The sequence below is a fragment of the Orbicella franksi genome, chromosome 7 (genome assembly GCF_964199315.1).
Source record: "Orbicella franksi chromosome 7, jaOrbFran1.1, whole genome shotgun sequence".
Classification (NCBI taxonomy): Eukaryota; Metazoa; Cnidaria; class Anthozoa; order Scleractinia; family Merulinidae; genus Orbicella; species Orbicella franksi.
Window position 1 is genome coordinate 5,688,524 of NC_138151.1, and position 26,641 is coordinate 5,715,164.

General features: G+C 39.1%; 1 protein-coding gene and 1 pseudogene across 6 annotated transcripts; one reads left to right on the forward strand and one right to left on the reverse strand.

The window, feature by feature from the left end:
* Positions 1–26,637, reverse strand: LOC145493487 (E3 ubiquitin-protein ligase TRIM45-like). Of its 6 annotated transcripts, XM_081472968.1 has the most exons (6): positions 26,525–26,637; positions 24,564–24,716; positions 16,508–16,646; positions 15,983–16,149; positions 6,643–6,840; positions 1–3,888 (listed from the first exon to the last, which is right to left on the reverse strand). In XM_081472968.1, the coding sequence occupies exons 5-6, from the start codon at positions 6,820–6,822 to the stop codon at positions 1,879–1,881; spliced, it is 2,190 nt and encodes a 729-aa protein (XP_081329094.1). In that variant the 5' UTR covers positions 6,823–6,840; positions 15,983–16,149; positions 16,508–16,646; positions 24,564–24,716; positions 26,525–26,637; the 3' UTR covers positions 1–1,878. The 6 variants fall into 6 exon arrangements, with proteins under 6 accessions (XP_081329094.1, XP_081329095.1, XP_081329091.1 ...); XM_081472969.1 differs by lacking the exon at positions 16,508–16,646; XM_081472965.1 differs by having other exon boundaries at positions 16,508–24,716; positions 26,542–26,635.
* On the forward strand, positions 13,066–15,983 carry LOC145492799 (uncharacterized; annotated as a pseudogene).
* Positions 26,638–26,641: the final 4 nt, after the last annotated feature.

The window sequence follows — 26,641 nt, forward strand, 5'->3', positions numbered from 1 at the left end:
ATGGACACTGAATGTTTTGAGGATTAGTGCTAAAGTAGTGCTAACATCATGCATCAATTCAGATAAAGTTTTACGTTACAAAAAGTTTAAAGGTAGAAACTTAGCATAAATAAAAAATGGAGTGGTATGTTCAGTTTTCTTTGCAAAGTACATGAAATTTACATAATACACGTTTTTGTAAATGTTAAGATTTGTTTATGTAAGACTCACAGGCCTGACACCAGACATAATCCATAAGTGACAGAGTGGGTTTCAAATGAGTATTGAAAGTAATTAGGCATTTACTTTGGTTTTGGTTTTACTACGGTTTGAGATTGGCTGAATAGTCTAATTGGTAAGAAACTGGTTTGGTTTTGGTTTTAGTTTTGGTTTTGCCGAAATTAGCCAATCACAGCTTCGGTTTCGGTTTCAAGAACCTGGCACCAAATTTGCCTTTTGAAACTTGTCCAATCAGAGATCGTTTTTTATCTTTGTATCGTTTCATGGGAAATGTCACAAATCATCATGGCTACAATGAGAAAGCTTGAAGATGCCTTTTATCTAGTGTCTTCAAAGTTCAAATTTATGAGCTTAATAATGCTTACTAGAAGCTTGCAATTCGCAAAATTGTCATCAGGAAGGTATCTCAGTAAATCAAGTGGTAGAGGTGTTGGCCAAGTTAGGTTGAAGTTTTCATGATGCCTTTAATGGATTTTCTTTGATGGGAGCATTGCATCTATTGTCCTGTTTTGGAGGTGTCAGCCAGATTGGCGAAAAACTTTTTTTTGTTAATAAAAAAAATTCCAGCTAGCAGAAAATTTACTAAGTGCTCACAGCTCACCATCTGTATTTTCTAAAGTGCTCATGCTTGCAAAAATAAACACACTGCTCACATGCTTGCAAAGGCTCGCAAAGACCATTCAATACCCCTAATATTAGGCATGTGAGTCAGGTCATATGAGAGACCTCATTATAGTTTTCTTAAATCCTTGAGTGTACTGATTAATTTATTCTTCTTGGTTTTGCAATTCAATACATGCCTGGTTTGATTTTATATTTATTTAGTGAGTAGCCCAGACCTTTGTACCAGGCACACAAGAGGCATGTTTCACTTCCCACATTAGGTCACAACATTAGTTAGCGGGCAAATTCCACCCAGACAATAAGGATTAAAGTCAAACCTCCTCACAACTGCCACCTTGGGAACAGGACAGTGGCCATTGTAGAGAGGTGGCCATTGTGGCAAGGTAGGGGTGTAATATGACACCTTTTTTGCCTGTTTTAGCATGTAAATACATAACACTATCAAAATATATATACATATATAACAAAACCTAACAGAAACAGAGACCAAAGAGGCACTAAAAAAATGAGCTTTTGTATACACCAAGCGTCAGTCATTGATTACCTGGCTGTTCTCAAAAGGTTATTTTTGGCAGTTGCGACTCTCTTTAGTGGTCATTGCCATTGCGGAGAGAATAAAACAAGAGTAAATGTATGGACCATCTACCGAGACTAAAAAACAAGGACAGTGGCCATGGTAGAGACTTGGGTTGCCACTAATGGAAATTCGACTGTATTAGCATTAACACACTGATAGACATGCTACACTGGAAGATCCAGTACTTTGCAATCACGACTGATGGATGAAAAAATGGAAAATTACAACTCCCGGGTTACAACTACCAGAAATTTTACTGTAGTCAAGGTGGTCAGGTCGCATTTTTCGCTTGCTTTCTGGTTTTTTTTTCTTTCAGAAAGGTGAATAATGTACAACTTACTTTAGGTTATAGAACTAGGTCTGAATCAACTTTTCCTTTGAAGTGTAAATGACCAGACAAAATGTCTGGTCATCTAATGATTTGACCAGACAAAACCAATTTTCAACGGGTCATTGTCTCACCATAATTTCAAACTACGCAACCAACTCATTGTTCCACCTTCATTTTTCTTGTCCTGGCAAGTTCCATCTTCATTTTTCTTGTCCTGGCAAGTTCCATCTTCATTTTTCTTGTCCTCACAAGTTCCACCTTCATTTTTCTTGTCCTGGCAAGTTCCATCTTCATTTTTCTTGTCCTGGCAAGTTCCATCTTCATTTTTCTTGTCCTGGCAAGTTCCATCTTCATTTTTCTTGTCCTGGCAAGTTCCATCTTCATTTTTCTTGTCCTGGCAAGTTCCATCTTCATTTTTCTTGTCCAGGCAAGGCAAGGAAACCTCATCTCCAATGCTGCTCATTTTAAACATGGGGCGCACTTCTCCTTGGACTCCCCTCATTCTCTCTAACTGTTTGGTACGTTGATTGTAAATCATTAATGTGTGATTATCACAGTCTAGGTACAATTCAAATACACCACTGTTTTTCCGTAGTAATTTCCTTCTTGAACTGGTCCATGTCCACCGGAATTCACAAGGGCATTGTTTTTGTGGGCTTACACCAACCCCTAAAACAAGTCCAGCTGAGAAATTCCCTGATATGCAGACTTTCCATGAATGTTTACCAAAACCAAAAGAAGAAGATCCAAAAACAGTGCACCCGTCCCCAGTGGGCGGAGGACTAAGCATGGTCCTCCGTGAATTCTGATCTTCAAATTGTGCTCTTGTGTGACAATAGGTTGCTCTCGTTCTCTTCGGTGTCAATTCAATATAGTGTGACTTTTCACGTAAATCATCTACTACCTCTGAGCACAGATTCCACATTTCATTGACCCATGTAAAAGGACTTCCCTTCACATCACAACCATCTAGTTTCACCGACAACTGGTGCTTCTTATTTTCATGGATTGGAGTAAAACAAAAACTGTATGTGCCATTTCCGCAGTCCTTAGCTCGCTTATTAAAAACTATTTCACCTTCTTCTGTGGAGATTTCTACTTCAAAAACATCACCACCTTCTTTTCGTTTACTTCCTTTCCAGTCGTTAGCAGTTATCAAGAATTCGATCAATTGTCCATTTAGTGTATTGTACATGACACCTTCTGATCCATGTCCCATTGTTACTGTTGATGAAGCAGCATGTGTGCACACATCAGTGACATCACCAAAGCTTGGCAATGCTCGTTGCAGTTGGTAATCAGGGAGAAACTTAAAGCCACCATGGGCACTTGGTTCTAGCTGCCACTTGGCTGAATTCAGTTCTTGTAATCGGCAAGACATTTGTTTGCACATGTTCAAAATGTCAACTTCACTTCCAAGTTCCAGAGCCCTTTCAGTGAATTCGATGCTGCTCTGCACACTTCCTAGTGCTGTTTCCAATTCCCCTTGCCGTATTTCTAGGGGCTTCAGTTTAGCCTTCTTAAGCTCTTCTACGCTACAAATTAACTCATTACAGCGAGTATTTAGACAAGCTGTTAGTTCTTGAAAACAGTTGAAGACTTCTCTCGCAGTTTGTTCTGCATGGGATTGGACACTTCTTTTCACTTCTGCAACACCATCTAATGCCTCCTTGAGTACTGATGCCTTTGTTTTCGTTTCTGACATAATTTTCAACACACTCTCCTTACCCTTTGAGAAAGCATCCTTAACAAAAGTATATTTGTGTTCACGATGCTTGACAATAGCACAGTCTCTGCATATAGCCTCGTCACATGTCTCGCAAAATAACTTGAGGATCTCTCCCTCATGTTCTTTGCACAAGGATGGACGTATGACTGCTACAGGTCCCTCTTCTTTGGCTTCTTCAAGAGACATCAGACGATGAGTTTTGGTGCTGCGTCCCCGTTTATGCGCTGCAGTACAAATCTCACAGAGGAAATGGCAACATGTGGCACATCTATTGACAGGAGGGTCACCACTTTCACAATTATCACACTCAAGATTGCTACTCCCAGAATCTCCGTGAAGAGAAACCAAGGACAACAAATTGTTGAGAAAGAAATTGACTGGCAGGGAATCAACTTCTCCTTCAGGGATCTGTCAGCAGTAAAAAAGATATAAAAATTTATACATAACTTACATTTAATAAATATAATTTCTCTAGGTTAAATGCGATCATGTTTTTCCCCAGCTGAGAGGGTGTTGGCCAGTTTACCAAATCACAAATCTTTTTCAAACCAAAATACAGTTCTTTCTAAAAGATTTGAAGTACATGGCTTATGTACTATATACAGTACTCATCAGTGATGGAAATAATTTTCATTATCATATGACCTGTATGGCCTGACTAATAAGATCTGTACAGCTCGGTGTTATCGGATGATATTTAAGTTCAATTGTGCAAAATCGCACCATAGCGTAATATCAGAAGGCACGTTCCTAGGAAAACCATAAGAAAAAAGGCCCTGCAGTATGAGGGCCAAACACGTCAAAGTGTTTGGCCGCTAAAATGACCTGAAGAATGCAGAACTACTTCAATTACCATTACTTACTCCAAAAGCACAGAAAGAAAGACACTCAGGCGAACTGATGAAGAAGTTGAAATGATAAAAAGAAAATGGTCAATAGATAAAATGCTGATTGGCTGCATGAGGTCAGGCCAGATGGGAAAATATTTGGCTCTAAGTTGGAATGTATGGACCTCACTGCACTTGGTCCATACACTACAGTCATGTACTTCCTGACCTTAGCCAACTATTTTCCCATCTGGCCCTCGCATTCAGTCAATAAGTTAATACGTATTATATAGCCGGACTTATGTGTCCTTTCAAGTCTATTTTGGCCCGACATTACCAATTTGGCAGGACATTAATTATATAATTTGCATGCAAAAACAGCATCATGGTTCAATACGTCAGCATACACAAAGTAATAAGTAAGCTTAGAAATGCATTATAGGGACATGTGCTTTTTAACGCAGAAGTTTGTTTCATGTTTCATTGAAGTCTGGACAGGCTAATCCTTTACCCCCTCAGGCAAACTGCAGTTTTTCCCAAATTGGCAAATAAAGACACTCTGCCTGTGTACAATATACCATTTTAAAGCCACTAATCAGCTTATTTAAGAATTGCCATCAGCAGCCATGAAGGAGGTAGACATTTTGACAGAAATTGCTTTAAAATGGGAAAATGAACAACTTCAAAAATGTATCAATTTTCTACTATATTAGGTATACCCCTAAACCATAGCTTATTTAGCAGCTCTTAGTGCATAGCTTGATATGAAACAAGTTTTGTATTCCATTTGCATTCCAAAAAAGGAACTAAAAACTTGTGGGGGTGGTCAACCATGTCTTAGATAGGAGGGGGTCAAAATTTTATGACTTCAATGAGCAGATCTTCACAAGACAATTTTTGTGGCAAAAATTCATAGAAATCTATCAAATATTCACAAAGTTATGATGTACTGTGTCAATTGGTACTCTTAGGGAGTAAAGGGTTAAAGGAAACAAACCATGGATCCATGTCATTTGGGATTTTTATCATGTTTCAAAGCAAACATGAATGATCTGCAAACAAGATCTTCACCACTAAATGCTAAGTCATTTTGGTGCTTAGTAATGATGTGTAATCATAGTGTGAAGTTTTCTTATATTGTTTAATTAAATTAATTCTCAACCTATCAAGTAAACTTGTATGTTGACATTAAATAAGCCTTTGATACAATTTTGCTCAAATTCAACTCCTCTATGTTTTGTAAATAGTCAACTAGTCAGCCTCCTGCCAGTTGGGATTTTTAACAAGCTTCTGTTTAATTCACAATATTTGTTTGCATATTTTCAGTGTCCCAATTAGTACAGTAGTGCTGAACACCTTGACACTTAAATAAAGTGATTCATTTATTTATTATTATTATTTACTTGACAGATTGAGAATTAATTTCAACCAGGGCAACTACAGCAACCACCCAAAATGTCACGCCTAGGTGGTCGCTTACCGGAGGAGGTCGCTTGCAAGAGTTTAGACCACAGTGGATCAAAATTTTGCCTCATTAGCATATTGACAGTAACTGCAGAGACTTACCATGTTTTAAACATTTTGTTCATGTAAAAAGTCAATTTTGAGAAAAAATTTGGTTTCCCATTGAAATATTTATATCTCTTGTACTACCCTGGAATAAAATAATGTTACAACACCTTATTATCCAATTTCCGCTCTATTATCCGTGAAGTGGTCACTTATGGGAGGAAAGAAAATTTCAAACTTTTAGCTCTAAAAGTGGTTGTGGTCACTTATGAGAGGTGGTTGCTTACAAGAGGTTCCAAATATAATGATCTGACTTGGAAACTTTTGGTGTTTTAGAAAACCCCTCGCTGAGGAGAGGTGGTCGCAACCAGAGGTTTGATTGTATAATTTGAGGTCTCCCTGTCAGAGGAAACTTGGTCAAGGAAATACAAGACTCCGAAAGCTGTTGGAAGAGGATGTTAATTCCTGGAATTTTGGATAACGAAGTGCTTAAGAAACTGATCATTTATGCGGACCACGCCACTGTATAATGTTTAATCATAGCTTAATATTCCAAATTCAGTATCCATCAGGATGCACCTTCCCCTCCCTCCGGACACAACCTCTCCCCAGCCGAAGTGCAAGCTGTTAATATTTACATATGAGATCACTGAAACATCTTACCACATCAAGTTAACCACGGAAAAATAACACAGACAAATTCGACCAAAATTTCAGAAGAAGCGATTTCATCACTGCACGGTGAGGTCGGTGCGGGGGGACGGGGCGGGGGGTGGGGGGACGGAGGACGCATACTGATCACAAATCAAACATTTCGCTAACTAACCTCCACACTAATCCGACAAGATGGGCAATTTATCCTCCACACCACTCCTTGTTTCATTAATAGACCTTCCAGACATTTTTTGCAGTATGAGTGAAGACATGGCAAAACTTTAGGCTCCTTGTACTTCTCCGAGCAAACCGCGCATTCCAACTTCTGTGCCAAAAATGAAGCCTTGGCCATCGATTAGACGTTCCTTTCCTAGACAGAAATAGGATCCAAATGTTTCTTTTGTTGATGGAGACAAGAGAAGGGATTGACTGTGAAAACTCGAAGCGAAAACAGTCAAATTATTCTGCAACAAAGCTACAACAATTGTTGGGATTGTGATTCGTAGAAAGCCTGCTTTCCCAGAATTGCTGTCACCTGAGATATGTATCGGGAGGTCGGGGAGGGTGGGGCGGGCCTGCAAAAGGGGGATTAGGTTGAGGGCGACAGATGACTGACGTTTCCATGCTATCAATAAGGGCAAGTTAATTATTTTAACACTTATTCCACCAGCGCGCGTTGGGCAATAACCATCTCATATCCAACAAGCGCGAGTGGAATAATTATTTTATAAAAACGCCCCCAAACTAAAATAAAATTAAAACAGGAGCCATGATCGGGGCCCCCGATTATGGCTCCTGATAAAAATAAAAAGCGCCCCAAAAATTAAGCGTACCCTTACCATATTTGTAGAGCATGAGTATTGCATGGTATAATGGCTTACTTACCATGATCATGATGGCCAAGCCAATGAAAACTCTTTAATTGCATTATCTAATTAATAATATGTAGATTTAGCCAAGCCTAAAGCCAAGCCCCAAGCCTTGTTCAAAGCCCGATTAAGAAAACCCAAGTTAAGCCATTTGATTTGAGTTTTGTAACTTTACAGTGAGGTTTTCTGTATATTGTTTGGCCTTATGTTTTGAGTTTGAATAATCTCAAAATAAACAAAACAAAAGTAGTGAAAAATATTTGTATACAAGAAATATTTACACTTCTGTTAACTTTTAATTAATCCTGGGTTAGCATTGACCGGCTTCCGAACAACCCGGCTCCGTTTACAACAAGTTAATCTGACATGAGCCCGCGATCCAACAGAAAACACGTGACCTCAATAAGCTCTAAACTTGCGCCCGCGATATGGTCACGTGATACTGGTCAGCGGGTACCTTGTTTTGACATGTATCAGTTGACCATAACATGGATGTCCAATATCAAAGAAGGAGGCTATAAATCAGGGCTGCATGTCTCTGTCAACCTTTTAGCTGGAGTATGGCCGCCATCTTGCACGACTCCGTCGTCGTGCGTACGCGCCCACGCGCAATACCACTTGCCATGATAACCATGAGAAGATCAATTCATGGGTTACCTGTTCTTTTGGGGCTCCGCTGGGCGGCCCTTCGGACCGCCGAAGCTCCGCTATGATACTACAGGGAGCATAGGCTCAGCATAGAACATAGTTGATAGGAAAACGGTTTACCTGTTGTTCCTTGCCTTATCGTTCGAAAACTGTCAGGAAAGACCGCTATAGAGCATTTTGACTGTCATGCAATAAAAATTAAATCGAAAGCCATTGAGTGGACTTAGTCAAGAATTTGGGTTATTACTGGTTTTTGCGATTATATTTTCCCCTTAAATTCTCCTTAATTTTAAATTTTAGGTTTGATCGAGAAGATGTACTCGCGACCATGTTTTACCACATTCCTACTGAACACCTTTATTGAATACTCCGCCGCGTGTCGTATCTTCAACCCTCTTCAGGTTGGTTGGAAATGTGACAAAATGCTGTCTCTCATATTTGATGTATAACTAGGAGTTCTCATTGAGAAGTGAGTGCTGCCGTAAGTAGCCTGTTTGTATGTAAATATGACAACGGGAACTTGAACGTAAATATAACTAATTTTATTTCCAAAACAACATGGTTACATGTACTTTTAATGAATAAAAGCAATACAGTAAATGATGACTAGCCATGCCATTTTTGGTTTAACTGTTGGTTCCTTAGGGTTTATGCTCGATCGTAAGAGTGGAAAATAAACATCTCGGTTTATTAAAATGCAACATGTAACGAACAACGGGTCTTATCATGTATAGGTCAACTGTATATTAAGCTTGTCATGATGGAAATTGGCGATGTCTTTGGTCTAAAAATTTTAGTTACTACCTTGGCATGGTTATTGTATGTTACTACTATGTCTTCCAAGCCCGGTAACAACCTTTAACTAAAAACGGGCCTTATCATGATCTATAGCTCAACTGTATATTAAGCTTGTCATGATGGACTGACGGACTGTTTATTTGGTCTGACAATTTTGATTACTACCTTGGTACGCTTATTGTAGGTTACTACAAGCCCAGTAACAGCTTCACGAATTCAAATACATGCAATCTCCATCTCCATGACATAAGATGTCATCGATATTTGTTTGTGCCCAGAAATTGACCAAATCCGATCAATTTAAAAGCAAAGATGCCAGTGACATAAATGCACACTGTCGGCCTCTAGAATGCTCAATGAAAGCTTTATGACCTTGATGAATGCTTCCTCGAGTAGACGTGATCATAACGGATCGGCAAAAGCGATCAAAGAAACGAAAAAATGCCACAATTCCCCTGTAAACAGGGTTAACACGCGATTTTCCGCTGAGTGGGCACATGTGAATCTCATCTGTTATAACACAGCTGATAATTGGCTAGAGAGGGCCATAATATATAGATTTAGCCAAGCCTAAAAGCGGGCCGGGTTGTTCAAAGCTGATTAAGATAACCCAGGTTATGAAGTATATATGAAATAATTCATATTTGAACTGCGGTAGTAGATGAAAGTGAAGTATGATCATCGCAGTAAATTTTCCAATTTAAGCAACTGGAAAGAAGAAGCCTGAAAAAAAAAAAAATAAGGGCTTCAACGGGATTCGAACCCGTGACCTCCGCGATACCGGTGCGATGCTCTACCAACTGAGCTATGAAGCCACACATTGGGAGCGAGGTCAATTAATTGAGTTCATATCTTCCCGTGAGTGAAATGATGTGAAGTATATATGAAATAATTCATATTTGAACTACGGTAGTAGATGAAAGTGAAGTATGATCATCGCAGTAAATTTTCCAATTTAAGCAACTGGAAAGAAGAAGCCTGAAAAAAAAAAAAAATCAGGGCTTCAACGGGATTCGAACCCGTGACCTCCGCGCTATGAAGCCTCTGAGCTATGAAGCCACACACACATTTCACATCATTTCACTCACGGGAAGATATGAACTCAATTAATTGACCTCGCTCCCAATGTGTGGCTTCATAGCTCAGTTGGTAGAGCATCGCACCGGTATCGCGGAGGTCACGGGTTCGAATCCCATTGAAGCCCTGATTTTTTTTTTTTTTTTTTTTTTTTTTTTTCAGGCTTCTTCTTTCCAGTTGCTTAAATTGGAAAATTTACTGCGATGATCATACTTCACTTTCATAACCCAGGTTAAGCGAGAACTTTGATTTGAATTTTGTAACTTTGCAATGAGGTTTTCTGTATATTGTTTGGCCTTCTGTTATTAGTTTGAATAATCTCAAAATACACAAACAAAAGCACTGAAAATATTTGTATAAAATAACTATTTATACTTCTGTTAACTTTAATCCTGGGTTAGCGTTAACCAGCTTCCGAACAACCCAGCTCCGTTTACAATAAGTTAATCTGACATGAGCCCGTGATCTAACAAAAAAACCAGCACTTGGTCAGCGATCAATTTTAAAAAACACGTGACCTCGATGAGGTCTAAACTTGAGCCCGCGATATGGTCACGTGATACTGGTCAGCAGATACCTTGTTTTGACAGGTGTCAATTGACCGTAACATGGATGTCCCAATATCAAAGGAGGCCATAAATGTTTCTCTCAACCTTTTAGCTGGAGAATGGCCGCCATGTTGCGCGACTCCGTCGTCGTCGTCGCCGTCGAGCGTACGCGCCCACGAGCAATACCGCTAGCCATGAGAACCATGAGAAAATCCATTCATGGGTTTCCTTCTCTTTCCTAAATGAGTATGGGGCTTCGCTTGGCGGCCCTTCGGGCCGCCGGAGCTCCGCTATAAGAAGATTCCTTATAGGCTGTTTCTTAATGCGAATCTCAATTGCTTCAAAAATATGAAGGCTGCCTATCGCCAGCAACAATAATAATAATAATCATCATCATCATCATCATCATCATCATCATCATAATAATAATAATAAACAGTAAACAGCCGTTACGACCCGGGAGTCATAGCTAAGTGACATCGACTTTACAATAGTTCACTTCTTTCACCAGAAGCTGCAGGATTTTCCACACTTAGAAGAAATCAAATTTTATCCAAAAGGCTCAACTGTGATAGCTTATTCACAAATGAGACACCCATAACGAATATATTGGCAGTTCCACACGAAGTATTCAAGTATAGTGGTGACCTCGAGATGCAAAGGGTCTTTTGTTGGGGGGTGAGGGGTGGCGCACTGTGGAATGTTTTGGTTATACATGTTATGGTGACTTTGCAGGGACTTTTGGAGGGTTCATAAAGCCCCATCCACACTACGCCGGATGAATCTGAAAACTCTGGTTTCACTCTAAAAACGCATCCAATGTTTTCCGTCCACACTACGCCGGAGAAATTTGAAAACGCAGCAATCATCGGTCATTTTGGATTTGTGTTTGAGGAAAACTCGGTCAGGGAAGTCACATGATTATCGTGACGCCATCATTTGGAAAAGCTCCGTTTCCAAAATGTATGTTAACGAAAAGCCGGCTTTTTTAAATTCCTCATCTAATTTGAAGAGCGTTTTCGAAAAGCTCCGTTTTCGTGACGGATTAGTGTGGACGGTGGCCTAACTGTAGAAATAAAGCTGCGTTTTCAAATTCCTCCGGCGTAGTGTGAACGAGCCTAAGAAATGTAGCGCGGGGTTGAGGTACATTTTTATGACAAATAATAATTGTATCAGTCTCATTTACAAACGTAAACTATAGCCAAATGATGAGGACACTTGCTGTTTTAATGCTGAGAAAACAATAGACTAGCTCCGAAATTCCACGCCGATAACACAGCTTTAAACAGCTGATTCGCTACTTCACCAGTGACCAAAGCGTGCTATTAACACAGATTACCAAAGAGTCTGCAAAGACTACGATGAGAGTTTGCATGTCAGCCTATGTTTAGTACATGTCAGACCGCTAAAACCAAAATCATTCAAATGGCTTCAAAAAGCGCTAGAACAACAGAAAAAAGATACTAGGTAAGTCAAGGGTTTAAACTTTATTGCAGCTTTACAAAGAAAACATAGACAGCTTGGAACTTTTTTGCGTCACTTCTCATTTTCAGAAGCTGTTGAGCAACCTCGATCCCAGGCTCTCTTTCCTTTGCCTCCCTTGTCTCTTTCATCGACGACTTGGGAGGCAAAGGAGAGACCTGAAATCGAGGTTGCTCTTAACAGATGGAGAATTATGCCAAGAGTGAAGTTTGTTTACACAAAACAAAAAAAGAAACGAAGAACGTGCCTTCTCAACTATTTCCAGTCGTAGCAAAATATGTTGCAATCTCTGCTTCCCTATAACCAATTTGATAGCTTAAAGTAGCAACCGAGTTAGGGGGTGGGGGTGGGTGGATTGGGTGGTTACCCAGCTGAAAAGAGCCCTCCTTCGAAGAACTTCTCATGCACTCCGAACTCCTCCGCTATCTACTCGGATTGTGTGATGAACCTTAAGACCATTTGTCACGCCTTCAACGACTTTCTTGCAGTGAGGCTTTGTCAAATGAATACAAATCATATAAAAACTGAGTACAGAGTTGATAAAACTCATTGAAGTCTGCACTTTTCAAGTGAACCTGAGCCCCACTCTCACCCGCACATGCATAAATATTCGCATGTTGCTTTCTTCTGCAGGGGCAGATCCAGGGGGAGGGTGCAGGGGGTGCGCACCCCTCCCTAGTCAGTTACGCCATTCCTTAGTGGTGCACACCCTCATAAGAAACATCCTGGATCCGCCCCTGTTCTGCACACTAAGGATGGTGAAAAGAAGCCTTGACAGCTTTGACTGCAAGACTTATTTCAAATTTGAGTATTATACTAATAAAGCATGTATTCTAGAAATTAGCATTCCTAGCATTTACAGCAAACAAAGGATTCCTAATGTACTGAATTGCTTTCCCATAGAGGGCTTTTTGGCTCACCAACCCTCTTGAAATTACAGTTAAGCCAGATTCTTTCTTTTACAAGGGTTTGATTTTGAGATCTGCCCCCCCCCCCTACCCCTCAGAATAAAAACTAAATGGCAACCAACTTTGGGGAAAATATGCATATTTCCTGGAAACAGACAAGATTGGTGTTATACACAAAATTTCATTTATATGCATATTTTTTAGATACGGTATACTGGTCAGCGGGGCTGTCATTAAGGGCTGTAACCCGTAACACCTGTTATGAATGAGTATCCTTGATGACCCCTTGATATTACAGGTGACATTGCTTGTTGTTTATACTATTCACCCACAAAATAACAAGTTTGTTATGGGAGTGAAGACCAAGGCGATTGGTGACGCAAAACTTAATGACAGCCCTGGGTCAGCATCAGTTCTTACTGACGGTACATGAAGTTGTCAAACATTGATTTTGTAGAATAGTTGTTGGCTAGTAAATCATACAAGCAGGAGTGGGAATCTCCTTTGTCTACATCTAACGTGAACAAATGAACTACTCTTTTCTCACTTTTTAAGTCTGTGTAAAAAACTTTGTGTATCTTACTAAAATAAGATGATGTGTGTGTGGTTCCAGGAAATATCGATGCCCACCCCAAGGAGGATTTTTGGAAATTCCAAGGGGGAGGGGGATCTCAAAAGCCAAACTTTTTTTTAAAGAAAGTATAAAACCAAACTGGAATTTCCAGAGGGAGGGGGGTTCAAACAAAAAAACCCTCCATGGGAGGAGTATGGATATTTTCTGGACCAACACCATTACAAACCAACCAACTACCTTCCACATGATAAAGTGGCTAGGAGTAATAATTATTTTGCTACTATGCCCCTGACCACCTGTCAGGTTTCCATAACACTCCATCATAATTACTTTCAAATTTAATTTATTTTTTCTTTACTTCACTGACGTGGCCGGTGAGGCAAGACAATACAAATACTAAAGAACACCACAGAGTCACCTGGCTGGGGCTTGAGCCTTGGAAGTTCAACCCAGTGTCCAGTGTCCACTGAATGATATGTTCAGCCAAGTGTTCACTGTCTAAGACACTGACCAAGATGTTCACCCCTGCGTGTTCACTGTCCAAGACACTGACTGACATGTTCAGCCCAGTATCCACTGTCAAAGCCACTGACCGAGATGTTCAGCCCAGTGTCCACTGTCCAAGACATTGAGCGACATTTTCAGCCCGGTGTCCACTGTCCAAGACACTGGCAGGAGCTGGAGGGCTAAAGTGTCTAAAGTTTGCTTGAAACAGGATTAATATCTTGGGCATGTAGGTCATGAGAATTAACAAACTGATCACAAAAAGGAAATTGTCCATATTTGTCTCAAATAAGAGATATGTTGTGTATTTTAAATTCCATGTGGGGGGGGGGGGGGGGGGCTTCTTCATCTGATGCCAATGCGATGATCTCTTTGTCAGACTTGGCTGGCAAAAACTCAATCTTCAGTGCGGACACTCAAACCATGAACGCTATGGCTTTATTATTTTTCACTTTATTTGTCATATGGGGAAATTGCAATAAATCTTGTTCCATTAAACTACAAAAACTACAGAATCACGCTGCACGTATTTTGACCTCTTCTTCATCTGATGCCAATGCGATGATCTCTTTGTCAGACTTGGCTGGCAAAAACTCAATCTTCAGTGCGGACACTCAAACCATGAACGCTATGGCTTTATTATTTTTCACTTTATTTGTACTTTATTTTCACTTATTTTGTAGTTATTTTTTGCATTTTTCTAGAACTAATCAATCACTTTCGTGAACCGAAGTAAACGCACAGACATTTTTTCTCCTTTTTTTCGTGTTTTTATCATTCCACGCAACGCAACATTGGAGACGCTTTTCAGTGTGCGGTTATACATGTATTCCAAACAACGTTAGCAGGTTTTTTGGGAGGGAATTCATTTGCCCACACTGAAGTCAGACTCGGGTTTTCAGTTCACCACAAAATGGCCTACGCTCCAGCAATTTATACTAGTAAGTACCACTTTCATCTAAACAGATGCATTTTTAGATACTTTCTATTATTTGTCTTGAAATAATTAGGTCAGTGTAATCTCAGGATTAACTTAACTTGGAATGTACATATCGAACATATTTCCAAAATAATTGCCTCCTGCATTGGCATCTTGAAGAAAAGCAGGTCTTTTGTTCCTTTTGAAATGCTCCTATGCATCTATAATGCTTTAGTTCAACCTCATTTCAATTACTGTAGTGTCATATGGGGAAATTGCAATAAATCTTGTTCCATTAAACTACAAAAACTACAGAATCACGCTGCACGTATTTTGACCTCTTCTTCATCTGATGCCAATGCGATGATCTCTTTGTCAGACTTGGCTGGCAAAAACTCAATCTTCAACTAGAATTAAACACAGCCACTATGGTCTATAAATTTCTTAATGGTCTCACCCCTGATTATCTGAAATCAATGTTTACTGATCAGAGTGCAATATCTACCTATTCTCATAGGAATTGTGAGGGCAAACTACAATAGCTGTTCCACTCCCCCACACCAGTTTTCTAAAAAACAGTTTCAGCTGTAGTGGTGCGGTGCTGTGGAAGAGCTTACCTACCAATCTGCGGCAAGCACAAACTCTTGCTAGTTTTAAATCAGGCTGCAGGGGTTTCCTTTTTGATAATGAATAAGTTAATTAATCACAACGTATTCATGGAAAGCAGGCACTTCATTATTGTTTTTATTTTTTAGTTGTTATTAGATTTAATTAGTAGTAGATTAGTAACTTAACAATGCAATTTTAGTATTTACTTTAAGTCCTGATGTTTTACCCCTGTATAAATAAAGTTAAATAAATAAATATAATATAAATACATGCATTCGATGTTCGACTTTTGACAAATTTCCGCCAACGATGATTGCCCCACAAACAAGGCACCATACCATGAGTCACACAAAACAAAAACTTCAATGCAAATCAATAAGAAAAAAACTTATCATCTAAGTTTGCTACAGATAAACTGATTGAAATCAAAATCACAATTTCCAGCAGTTCACTTCTTTTGAATCGATTTAGTCTCATACTTAGCGGTGGGGGGTGCATGTGTGGAGAAAATCCCAGGAGGAAATCAAACACACTTTAAAATGTCACAAATTCAGCAATGCACTTCACCTAACTCACCTCGACACCACTGCCACAAGATGGACAATCCACTCTCCACAAAAATCCTTCCCTGGACAGCAGTCCTTCTAGACGAGCTTTGCAGTATGAGTGAAGACATGGAAAAATGTTCCGCTCTTTGCACTGCCACAAGCAAATCGCGCATTCCAACTCTTTCACCCAGCTATCTGCAACAGATAAAGCTTTCACCATCATTTTAGTGTTCCTTTCTGAACAGAAATACAAGTTATCTTGCAAAACTGAAGAAAAGAGTCTGCTACTCTCAGCCCTTATTTCCTCACTCCTCCTCTCCAAAGCTTCAAAGAAACATTTCCTTGTCATGTGACAGATTCAATGTTCATGCACATTCCAACTCGTCACTGGTGTCTGTCAGTCCTGTTTCTGGTTGTGAGGAAGGGCGAGGCTTCATCATAGTGGAAAAGTATGGCAAAACGACTCAGAAAAGTTGTAAACTGAGCAAAAAATGCGTAGACTCTTGAGACGAAGTCCTACCAAACGAAGTTAACGCACTATAGTAGAAAGTACCTGAAAGTTCTCAGGCAGAAGGCTCCTGTCTCAAGCTCAGACCGACATGTATAGACACACTGGGGAATGCTCGAAGAATGCGTGAGGAATGACGTTCTTCGGTCAGGAGGCGCCTATCTCTGGCTTATAAACAGTCACACTGCAGGATGATCAAGGAGTCAAGCTCTTCGGTAAAAAAAACAGGTAGGTAAAGTCTGCATGCGAGCCAATTGGCCCATCAGGCTGGAGCTTATCCCGGTTTCTGTAGCATGAAGCAACTAGGAGTATTTCTACTCCCCCCTGGATGGGATGCTAGTCCATCGCAGGGTTACCCCCAGCATTAAGTTCGCCGGTACCCATTTATACACCTGGGTGGAGAGAGGCACTATGAGAGTAAAGTGTCTTGCCCAAGAACACAACACAATGTCACCGGCCAGGACTCGAACCCGGACCGCTCGATCCGGAGACGTGCGCACTAACCATGAGGCCACCGTGCCTCCCATAAAAAACAGAGGAAAAAACAGAGGAAATGACAATACCACGCAGCCACGCGAAGTTTTTGCTTCCAGTCACTGCTAAGTTCTACATTAGCTCATTGACAACTTATCAGCTCTCGACATCCTTACGTTATGTTGGGAGGGGACAGGACTGACAATAAAGTTTATTATTATTGTTGTTGTTGTTGTTGTTACTGGGTTAAACATTCCATATCGTCAATTGCCTGAATGTAGAAAGCGACACGACACACTAGAAATTAAGGTTAGTTCTGGGAGTCACACGAAGTGGTACATCTTATAAGGAGTTGTTGTCTCGGAACAGATTGAAATGACATCTTTTTAGGGGAAGGTTAGCTCCGACAAGACTACTTCTTCTATATTTGATCTTAGCTCTGCTGTTGCCAGTGACCAACTAACTAATGTTACTCACATGAAAACTGTTGGCTTAGTATAGTCTCACATACAAAAGCCAAGGAGGGACTTCTGACTTCCAACTTCTGACTTCCGACTTCTAACTTCTGACTTCGAATTTCAAAATTTTAAGCATTGATTTTTGACGTGCAACTTATTTCTCTGGAAATCGAGTCAAACTTAATCAAATCAGAATCATATAAACTCTTGTTCTTAGACATCGTAGCTTGATTAAGAATGAGTTTGAATACAATGTTTATCACTGCTGCTTGTGTTATATTCTTAGCCAAATCAGACGTCAGGTTTTGGGCCAGATTTCAATATTTGTATTATTATGTCTCGGTAAGTTAGTGTTAAGTTAGTTCGTATTTGGGGTCAAACAACTCCAGCTGAAGTGAACACCAATATCTGAAATATATGCCCCTGAGCGAGATGATGAGCATCCCCGTCTCTTTCAAAAGGGAGTTTCTCTCCACCCGAACACTATTTCTGGGGTAATGTCACGCAACACACAGTTAAGAATTCACATTTCTGTTGTTTAAAAGAGCTCGGTCACGCGGTGAGACTATTCACTAAGTTAATTTACTTTGCAAACATATCTGTCAAAATTCAATTGTTCTTCAATGCCACCCAATGAGAAACAAATCGCACAAAAAGATATGTTATTATTTACATTGTAAGCCGATGGACCCTTATACCCTTCTTTTCTTTCAAGGGGGAGGTAATATGGGGCACCGTTTGTAAATTTATTATTTAGACCGAATTTATGCCATTTTCCCCTTATTTATAAATAATTGGAAATGCCACAAAATTTGTTTATAAATAAGACACAAGAACTTGTTCGTTGATATGTATATAATTATTTTAGGTACGTCCTGATTTATAAATAATCTTTTACCATAGATTTATTATATATAAATAATAAATTAAACAACTTCAATTAGTCATCTCTAAAATAGTTATTTACATATCATAAAGTTTGTTAATCCCATTATTTATAAATAAATTACTTCGCTGGGAGTGTAAATCCATTATTTAGAAATAATAAATTTCACCTCGCCGAGTGTAAATTTATTATTTAGAAATAATGAACTTCACTGAGTGTGTAAATCCATTATTTAGAAATAATGAATTTCTCCTCGCCAAGTGTTAATTTATTATTTATAAATAACGAACTTCATTGAGTGTGTAAATCCATTATTTAGAAATAATAAATTTCACCTCGCCGAGTGTAAATTTATTATTTAGAAATAATGAACTTCACTGAGTGTGTAAATCCATTATTTAGAAATAATGAATTTCTCCTCGCCAAGTGTTAATTTATTATTTATAAATAACGAACTTCATTGAGTGTGTAAATTCATTATTTAGAAATAATAAAGTTTCATTTCGCCGGCTGTAAATTTATTATTTAGAAATAATGAATTTAACCATGTGTGTAAATTCATTATTTAGAAATTAATTATTTAGAAATAATGAACTTCACTGAGTTTGTAAATTCATTATTTAGAAATAATGAAAGTATGAATGGCAGACCCAGCGTCTCTTGCCCGATCGATTTCGGAGGCTGTTTCTCGCGCTATAAGTGAGACAGTCAATGCTACCCTTGCTCAAGTAGGTAACGGCGGCGGTATGTAGCCTGAAATTCAGCACTGGCGGATCTGGGGGAGGGGCTCGGGGAGCCCGCTCTCCCCCCCGCCCCCCATTCCCCGCCTCAGCTATCTATTATGGAGTTCTTATTCACTCAGCAATTCGGCAGCTCACACTGCAACAGGAACAACTAACAACCTCAAAGGCCGAGGTAACAGGTAAATTTTAAGAAAAGAAACTGCTGCATGAAGAAAATAAAAATCGCTTGGCGTGTTATGTGAAAGGTCTGATTTCTATTGAAATTCAATAATGGTTTAAACGTAAATGAATTTAGCTTTCCACGTGTACGATCTTTGGACTTGCCTGGAATAGACATGCCCAGCCGTGACTTGATCAAGCCAAACAAAGTGTGTCACACAGCTATCCGTCCAAAGGTCACAAAGGTCACAAAGAATTTAACCTGCGAGCAAACTCACGTTTGAATCAAACGCGCGAGTGACGAAGAGGAATAGCGATCGGTGGGAAAGAGGCGCCAAGAAGTGACTTTCTCCTCTCGCGGCTTCGCCCGTCGATTTCTCGCTCTCAGCTATGCCGAGCGCGTTTGTGCTCCAACGTGAGCCTGTTCGCAGGCTACAAAGAATTATCTAAGCATGTAAATACATTATTCGATTTCCCGATGTTAAAAGTTCTGCATTTTCTTCATGCAGCAATTTCTTGGCTTAAAATTTACCTGTTACCTCGGCCTTTGAGTAGTTGTTGTCGTTGTCGTTGTCGTTGTTCCTGTTGCAGTGTGAGCTGCCGAATTGTTGAGTGGATAAGAACTACGTAATAGATATTTGAAGCGTGATTCTCACTTAAACACAATTAACCAAAATAAGGGGGGGGGGGGAACCTCCCCTAGATCCGCCACTGCTGAGTTTCAGGCTACATACCTACCTGAATAACTGTCTTATAACGCGAGAAACAGCCTCTGAAATCGATCGGGCAAGAGACGCTGGGTCAGCCATTCATACTTTCATTCTTTCTAAATAACGAATTCACATACTCAGTGAAGTTCATTATTTCTAAGTAATAAATTTACACTCAGCGAGATGAAACTTCATTATTTCTAAATAATGAGTTTCTAAATAACGAGTTTACACACACGTTTAATTCATTATTTCTAAATAATAAATTTACAGTCGGCGAGATGAAACTTCATTATTTCTAAATAATGAATTTACACACTCAATGAAGTTCATATTTATAAATAATAAATTTACACTCGGCGAGGTGAAATTCATTATTTCTAAATAATGAATTTACGCACTCGGTGAAGTTCATTATTTCTAAATAATGAATTTACACACTCAGTGAAGTTCATTATTTCTAAATAATAAATTTACACTGGGCGAGGAGAAATTCATTATTTCTAAATAATGGATTTACACACTCAGTGAAGTTCATTATTTCTAAATAATAAATTTACACTCGGTGAGGTGAAATTTATTATTTCTAAATAATGAATTTACACTCCCGGCGAAGTAATTTATTTATAAATAATGGGATTTACAAACTTTATGATATGTAAAAAACTATTTTAGAGATGACCTGATTTATAAATAATTGAAGTTGTTTAGTTTATTATTTATATATAATAACTCTATGGTAAAAGATTATTTATAAATCAGAAGGTACCTAAAATAATTATTTACATATCAACGGACAAGTTCTTGAGTCTTATTTATAAACAAATTTTGTAGCATTTCCAATTATTTATAAATAAGGGGAAAATGGCATAAATTCGGTCTAAATAATAAATTTACAAACGGCGCCCCATAAGGTAAGGGCTGGGAATTTTCTGGGGCATGAAATTTTTTTCTCACATTTCAGTCCTGCATAATTTTTTTCGGTGGGCAATAGCTTGTGCAAAATTTTTTTAACATAAAAGAATCAAAAAAATGATAGTAGAAACACTTGCTCAATTTTTTTCCCTGTGACTCCCCTCGCACAACTTTTTTCAGTTTTTGCTGTGCAGGATTTTTTTTCGAAATTGTCCAGCTCCCCTACCCATAAAAAATAATGATCTGACCCTCATAAACATTCAAGGAAAAATACACTGCTCTAGTTGTTTGGAATCAGACTCAACAAGGGGTTAAAAAGTTAGAACTGAAGTCTCTTCATCTGAGTTTATAGTGAATGCAGAAACTTCTTAGAAAATCAACAAGATAAAGTAATGTTTTATTCAATAACGCAGTATGAAGGGCTAGCAAAGTGGCACAAAACGACCAGAGGAAATCGATTCTAAATGTTAAGGATTCCACTCACTAATACACAAAATAAGGTTGTCAGGCTACATGTGACCAAACTGTGTATAAATAATATAAGCGTCTATATGTAATGGCACAAAAAAATTTGTTAGTTTCGGTTAATTGCGATCTTTGTTTGGCAACGTCTTCGACTCGATACCGTTACATTGCCAACATGGTTTTGCAAAACAAAAGCATCTGTTCCTATTTTGTCAGTGAAATTAGATTTTCATAAGAAGTAAGTATAATGCAGCTTAACACCAACTTACCGAAACACAACTATACAAATATTAAAATCTGGCCCGATTTCCAGGGAAATAAGTTGCATGTCGAAGGTTGACCATTTAAATTTTGAAGTCGGAAGTCGGAAGTCGGAACTCAGAAGTCGGAAGTGAGAAGTCAGAACTCAGAAGTCAGAAGTAGGAGGTCGGAAGTCAGAAGTCGAAAGTCGGAAGCCGGAAGTCGGAAGTTCCTCCGCTTTCGTACTCACAATGATCTGTACCATGATTGGTCAATGCGACATTCTTAATGCGCTTACAAGGACGTGGTCTTTGATGCTTGAGAAAGTGCCTCGATTTCAGGGTAAAAATTAAGTTATTAGGGACCAGTCATTTATTAGAGAGGGGTGGGCTGGTGCAAATGGGGTGGGGGTCATACCTCTTTGTGCAACTGAAAGTGGGGGACTACATAAAATTGCACAACCATTTCTGAGGGGCCATGTATTTTTGTGCATTCCAGTTTCCGTTCAGTAAGGCGGAATCCGTTCAAACACAAATGTTAGCGCATACACGACAGGGAAAGTTATTGGATGTAACCAAGGATATCTTAAGTGATTGTCAGCAATATCTCAATGATTTAGACCATTTGAGATGTCCCAAGTTCTGCTGTAACATTTTCAAAACCACTGATGCAGGCTCCGGAGTCGGTGTAACCAACATTGAAGTGCAATTTAGGGATGTTGAAATTGCACAAATACAATCATCTGAGCGCATTAATAGAATTCACCACGTTCCAGGATACTCTGCACAAAGCAAGGCTGAGAGAACAAACGCATCAATAGGTGATAAACTAGTGGATGGAATAGCATTAAAATGGGAGTATTTCAAGCCCTTTGATGACCTCACAGATGAAGAAATAAAGAAACTACAACTGTATCTGCTTTGGAAGTAAAAGAAAGAGAAGCAATTTGTATGGAAGAATGCTTGGGAAGTTGCTAGAGAGGTGACAGTCATGGTTGACGATGAACCTGGTCCTGCTAAAGACTACTTGAAGTGCTATACAACTACAGAATCAAACTGTCAGTTCTTTTTCAACAAATTGTATCTTATGAAGTATGCAAATGCTAAAACAGATGATGCAAAACATTCTGTCCCTGGATACCACTACTTTAAGAAGATATATTCATTTATGGATAGCCACTGTATCATTGGAGAGATGTTCCTTGAATATTTAAAAAGAGTCTGTAAAGAAAATGGTGAAAGTGGTACACTCTGCGACTTCTGCAGCTAAAGAGAACAATGCTGCCAGGAGATTAAACATGTTGCGAGGCCATTTCCTGACAACGAAAGTGATGGACATCATTACCTTCCTTTGTCTAAAACCACAGCAAACAACAGGCTTGTCGATGATAACATGCCACGCGTACAGCTGAAAGCAGCATACTTATCAGGGCAGTGCTCCTTGCCTGATCCCACCAGTATCTCGAAATTCTCAAGAGAATTTGTTGTGGCTGAGGGATGCGTGAAAGACTATCTAGAGCATTTGACATTACTCGATCTTACGAAGGACAAAAGAAAGAAGGAAAGACTGGCTAAAATGTCAGCTGAGGCAAGCAAGACATACCAAGAGTATGATTGGAATGTGATGTTTAAAGATGGCTCCCTTAGTAAGCAGACAATAGCAGTTATCGATAAATACTTGAAGTATCATGGGCTTTTCACTGCATCAAACAAGCATGCAAAGCTAATGGAGGTGCAAAGGCACATAATTCAATAACAGATACAGGGTTTTACACAAGAAGAGAGAGGTCCACTCTGCAGAAGTGAAAATGAAGAGGAATACTTATCCTCTGATGATGGAAGCGTTCAAACAGACTATGTCCTTACCAAGATTGGCTCAAGTTCAGAGGATGATGATGATGAGGAAGGGGATGATATTCAGATCACAGTGACAACTACTAGATCTGGGAGGAGGGCTACTCGCTATTTGCTTTAAATAGTTCGGTGAGTTTATTTAAGTTGTATTAAAACTGTTTCTGTGGTTGAGGGCGGGTCATCTTATTTCATGTGCAGACTCGAAGGGGGGCCACATTATGTTATGCAGTGGCAAGAACAGGCCCACGGGAAATTATGTATAGGAAAATTAAAATGCATCAGCCCACCCACCCCCTCTAACAAATGGCCAGTCCCTTAGACAAGGTTGACAGCATGAATGGGAAACACAAATTGGGTCTTTATGCAGGTTTCCAGCCCAAAGTGGCCTTATGCCATTTTGATGTTTCCAACTTGACATTATAGACATAACAGCAAGTTATCCAACCTTTGGTTGACATCTTTTACATCCAAGAAATCAATGCTCTCAGGTTATGGTCCCTGAAAATACCCTCCCTTCACTTCAACATCCCCATACTACACAAAAACTTATTGCATTGCTGATTCATGCATGAGAACCTAACATCTACTAGGTTTTTTTATTGCTTGTTTTTACTTTTCATCTTCTTTCTTTCTGTGAGCAGGTTCAATATGTCCTCGATAAAATATGACTTGTAACAAATTATACAACTAAATTCATGTACAGTAATTCATTTATGTAAACATTACTAGTACCTAGTATAGTGGGGCTAAATGCAATGTAGGCAAAGTTAACCTTGAGTCAATGCTGGTCAGCGGTTTTTCATTTCACGCAGCTTAGGGCAGTCCCAGGCCTTAAGCAGGGGTTCCTTGTGACCTTTGCCAAGGTAGAGAGGAAGAAGCAGATGGTTGGTACCAATTTTGTCACTGACATGAAAGATGCTTAGTGCAGTCTCAAGTTGTTGTTACATTAAGTGGTTACACTTGAAAGAGTCAATTAAATCATACTCCTACAAATAGTAATTAGTAGTAGAATGCTAAGTACTGCTTTGCATAATCAATTGCAATGATCTGAATGACTGAGCAATCAACTGCCCTATCAGCTCTATGCATCATAGTCCTGTGATTGTTTTCCTACACTGTATGTTCCATGGTTCCTTTTTCTTCAATAGTGTATACATTTACTCTATATGTATACACTATATATGTATTGAAGTCTTACCTGCTCTTTTCATTAGTAAACATATGCTTGAGTTCTTCTGCTCGTGGTTTGAGGGATGACGTCACCCTGATCTCTATCCATCTTAGCCTCTCATCCAGCTCCATATTTCACTTACGTCTTTGTTAAAAGTACTTATTTGCCTTCACAAGTTTTCTGAAAAATCAAACATTTGATCAATTAAATGCCTGTACGAGATATCTCTAACAATGTCATGCACTGCTCCCTTCCTACTTTAACTACATACAAGATACCTACTGGGTAGTCTTGCATTAATTAACAGTCAGGAAAACCATCTCTAAGATTTGGACAAGGTTATAGTTTTTAACGGTCATAGAAACAAGCCACAGCAAAAAACAATCAGTCTACAGTTGTATTCCTGTGGTAGATAATGCTATCTACCAGATATAAGAGTTGACTGTGAGTAAGATGGCTAGATATTTGCCAAACTCTTTTTCTGTCTTCGCTGATTTTGCCACGCTTAGAGTAACATTGTTGATGCCACGAGTTTGTTTCAAACCAAGCACATGGTAAATTTGAAACAAGTAGCACTGTTTTCGAAAAAACTTGCGGCATCAAAAATGTTACTCAGAATGGAGGGAAAATTGTGGGTGTCCCGGTCTACTGGGAAGAGAAACAAATTATATACTGTATGTAGACCAGCTGACCTTGGCTAAAAAAAAAAGAAAACAAAGCCAGGATCCAGCCAAATAATGAAATATGCTTAGTGAATCACTGAATGAAGGATTTGGTGTTATGACACAATTTTTAGAGATTGGTATCTGTATCCACTTTCACCTATGCTCAGACCAGGCAGATAGGTAGTCCAAGCACAGATAAAAATTGACATAGGAAACAATTTTATCTGAGCCATGCATACCAAAATTCCTGTGTAGAGGGCTGTACAGGAGAGGGGGTCTCTGGCATGGTTCACGAATGGAAAAAATAGAGGATCATAGATATAAAAATTTCATTTCCCAAAATCACAAAAATAAACAAGTAAGATTAACACTTTTTAATAGCCTGCTCTTACACTAGAAAGAGTGTTTGATTTGAAGAAAGCAAAATCATGAAACGCTAAGTCAAGGCTCCATATTGCAAATCACATACCTACATTGTAAATCACTCTGGATAGACGACTCTAACCATTCAGAGGACTTCCGTCTCAAAATCGCGTAGAATGAAGAGTGGTAGAATCACGATTGTCGGTTAATAATTCAAGTTCTTCATGGGTTACGCAAAACCGTCAGGTCACAAATCAGGAAGAATAATTTCCCAAATTCACGTCTCACAGAAAATAAAATTAGCTAATCACACATCATGAGAATACCCCTATACGACCCTCTGTGTAGGGTACTGAGGGTAAAATGGGTCTTCATAGTTACACAGTGAGTATTGGCTAAAGATTTTCATGTCCAGACTATTACAACTGTAACAAACTGAAACACACTGCAGAGGCCACACCTACAGTGACAACTGTGATTTGAATTAGTGAGTTAGGCTTAAGCTCAAATCTCAGAGCCACAGAATTGTAAAAAATATCTGATTCTGGCCTGAAGCAATTCTTACTTTCAAAAATTCAGCAAGCACTGCTGCAAACAACTAATTGTAAACGTGTAATCGGCAATAAAAATATATCTCGCAGAATCGATCAATCAAACACGAAAGCTAGGCAAAGCACCAAAAATTAAGCTGCACTGGAGACAAATAAGCAAGGCTTCAAATTTTTAGCCAGTATTATCAATCAATAAACTTAAAGAGTTCATCATCGGCGTGCAGCTTAGTGGAATTATATTTCACATGAGCACGATCTCACAAAAGAAAGCTACGAGTGAAAAGCTCGTTGATAAGTGGAAAAATTTGGAATTCGCGCCCACTGTCACAGCCTGCAGAAGTCAATTCTGACTACAACATAACGCAATATTCTCTACCCTTATATAACAAGAGAAAAAAATACAACTTACTAACGGAACTGATCTACTTTTTCACGTGCAATTCTGGACAAAATCATATCTGCGAATCCTCGCAAATGTTTGTCTCGTCTAGCAAATTTTGCAAAACGTCGGCCATCTTTGTTTGAC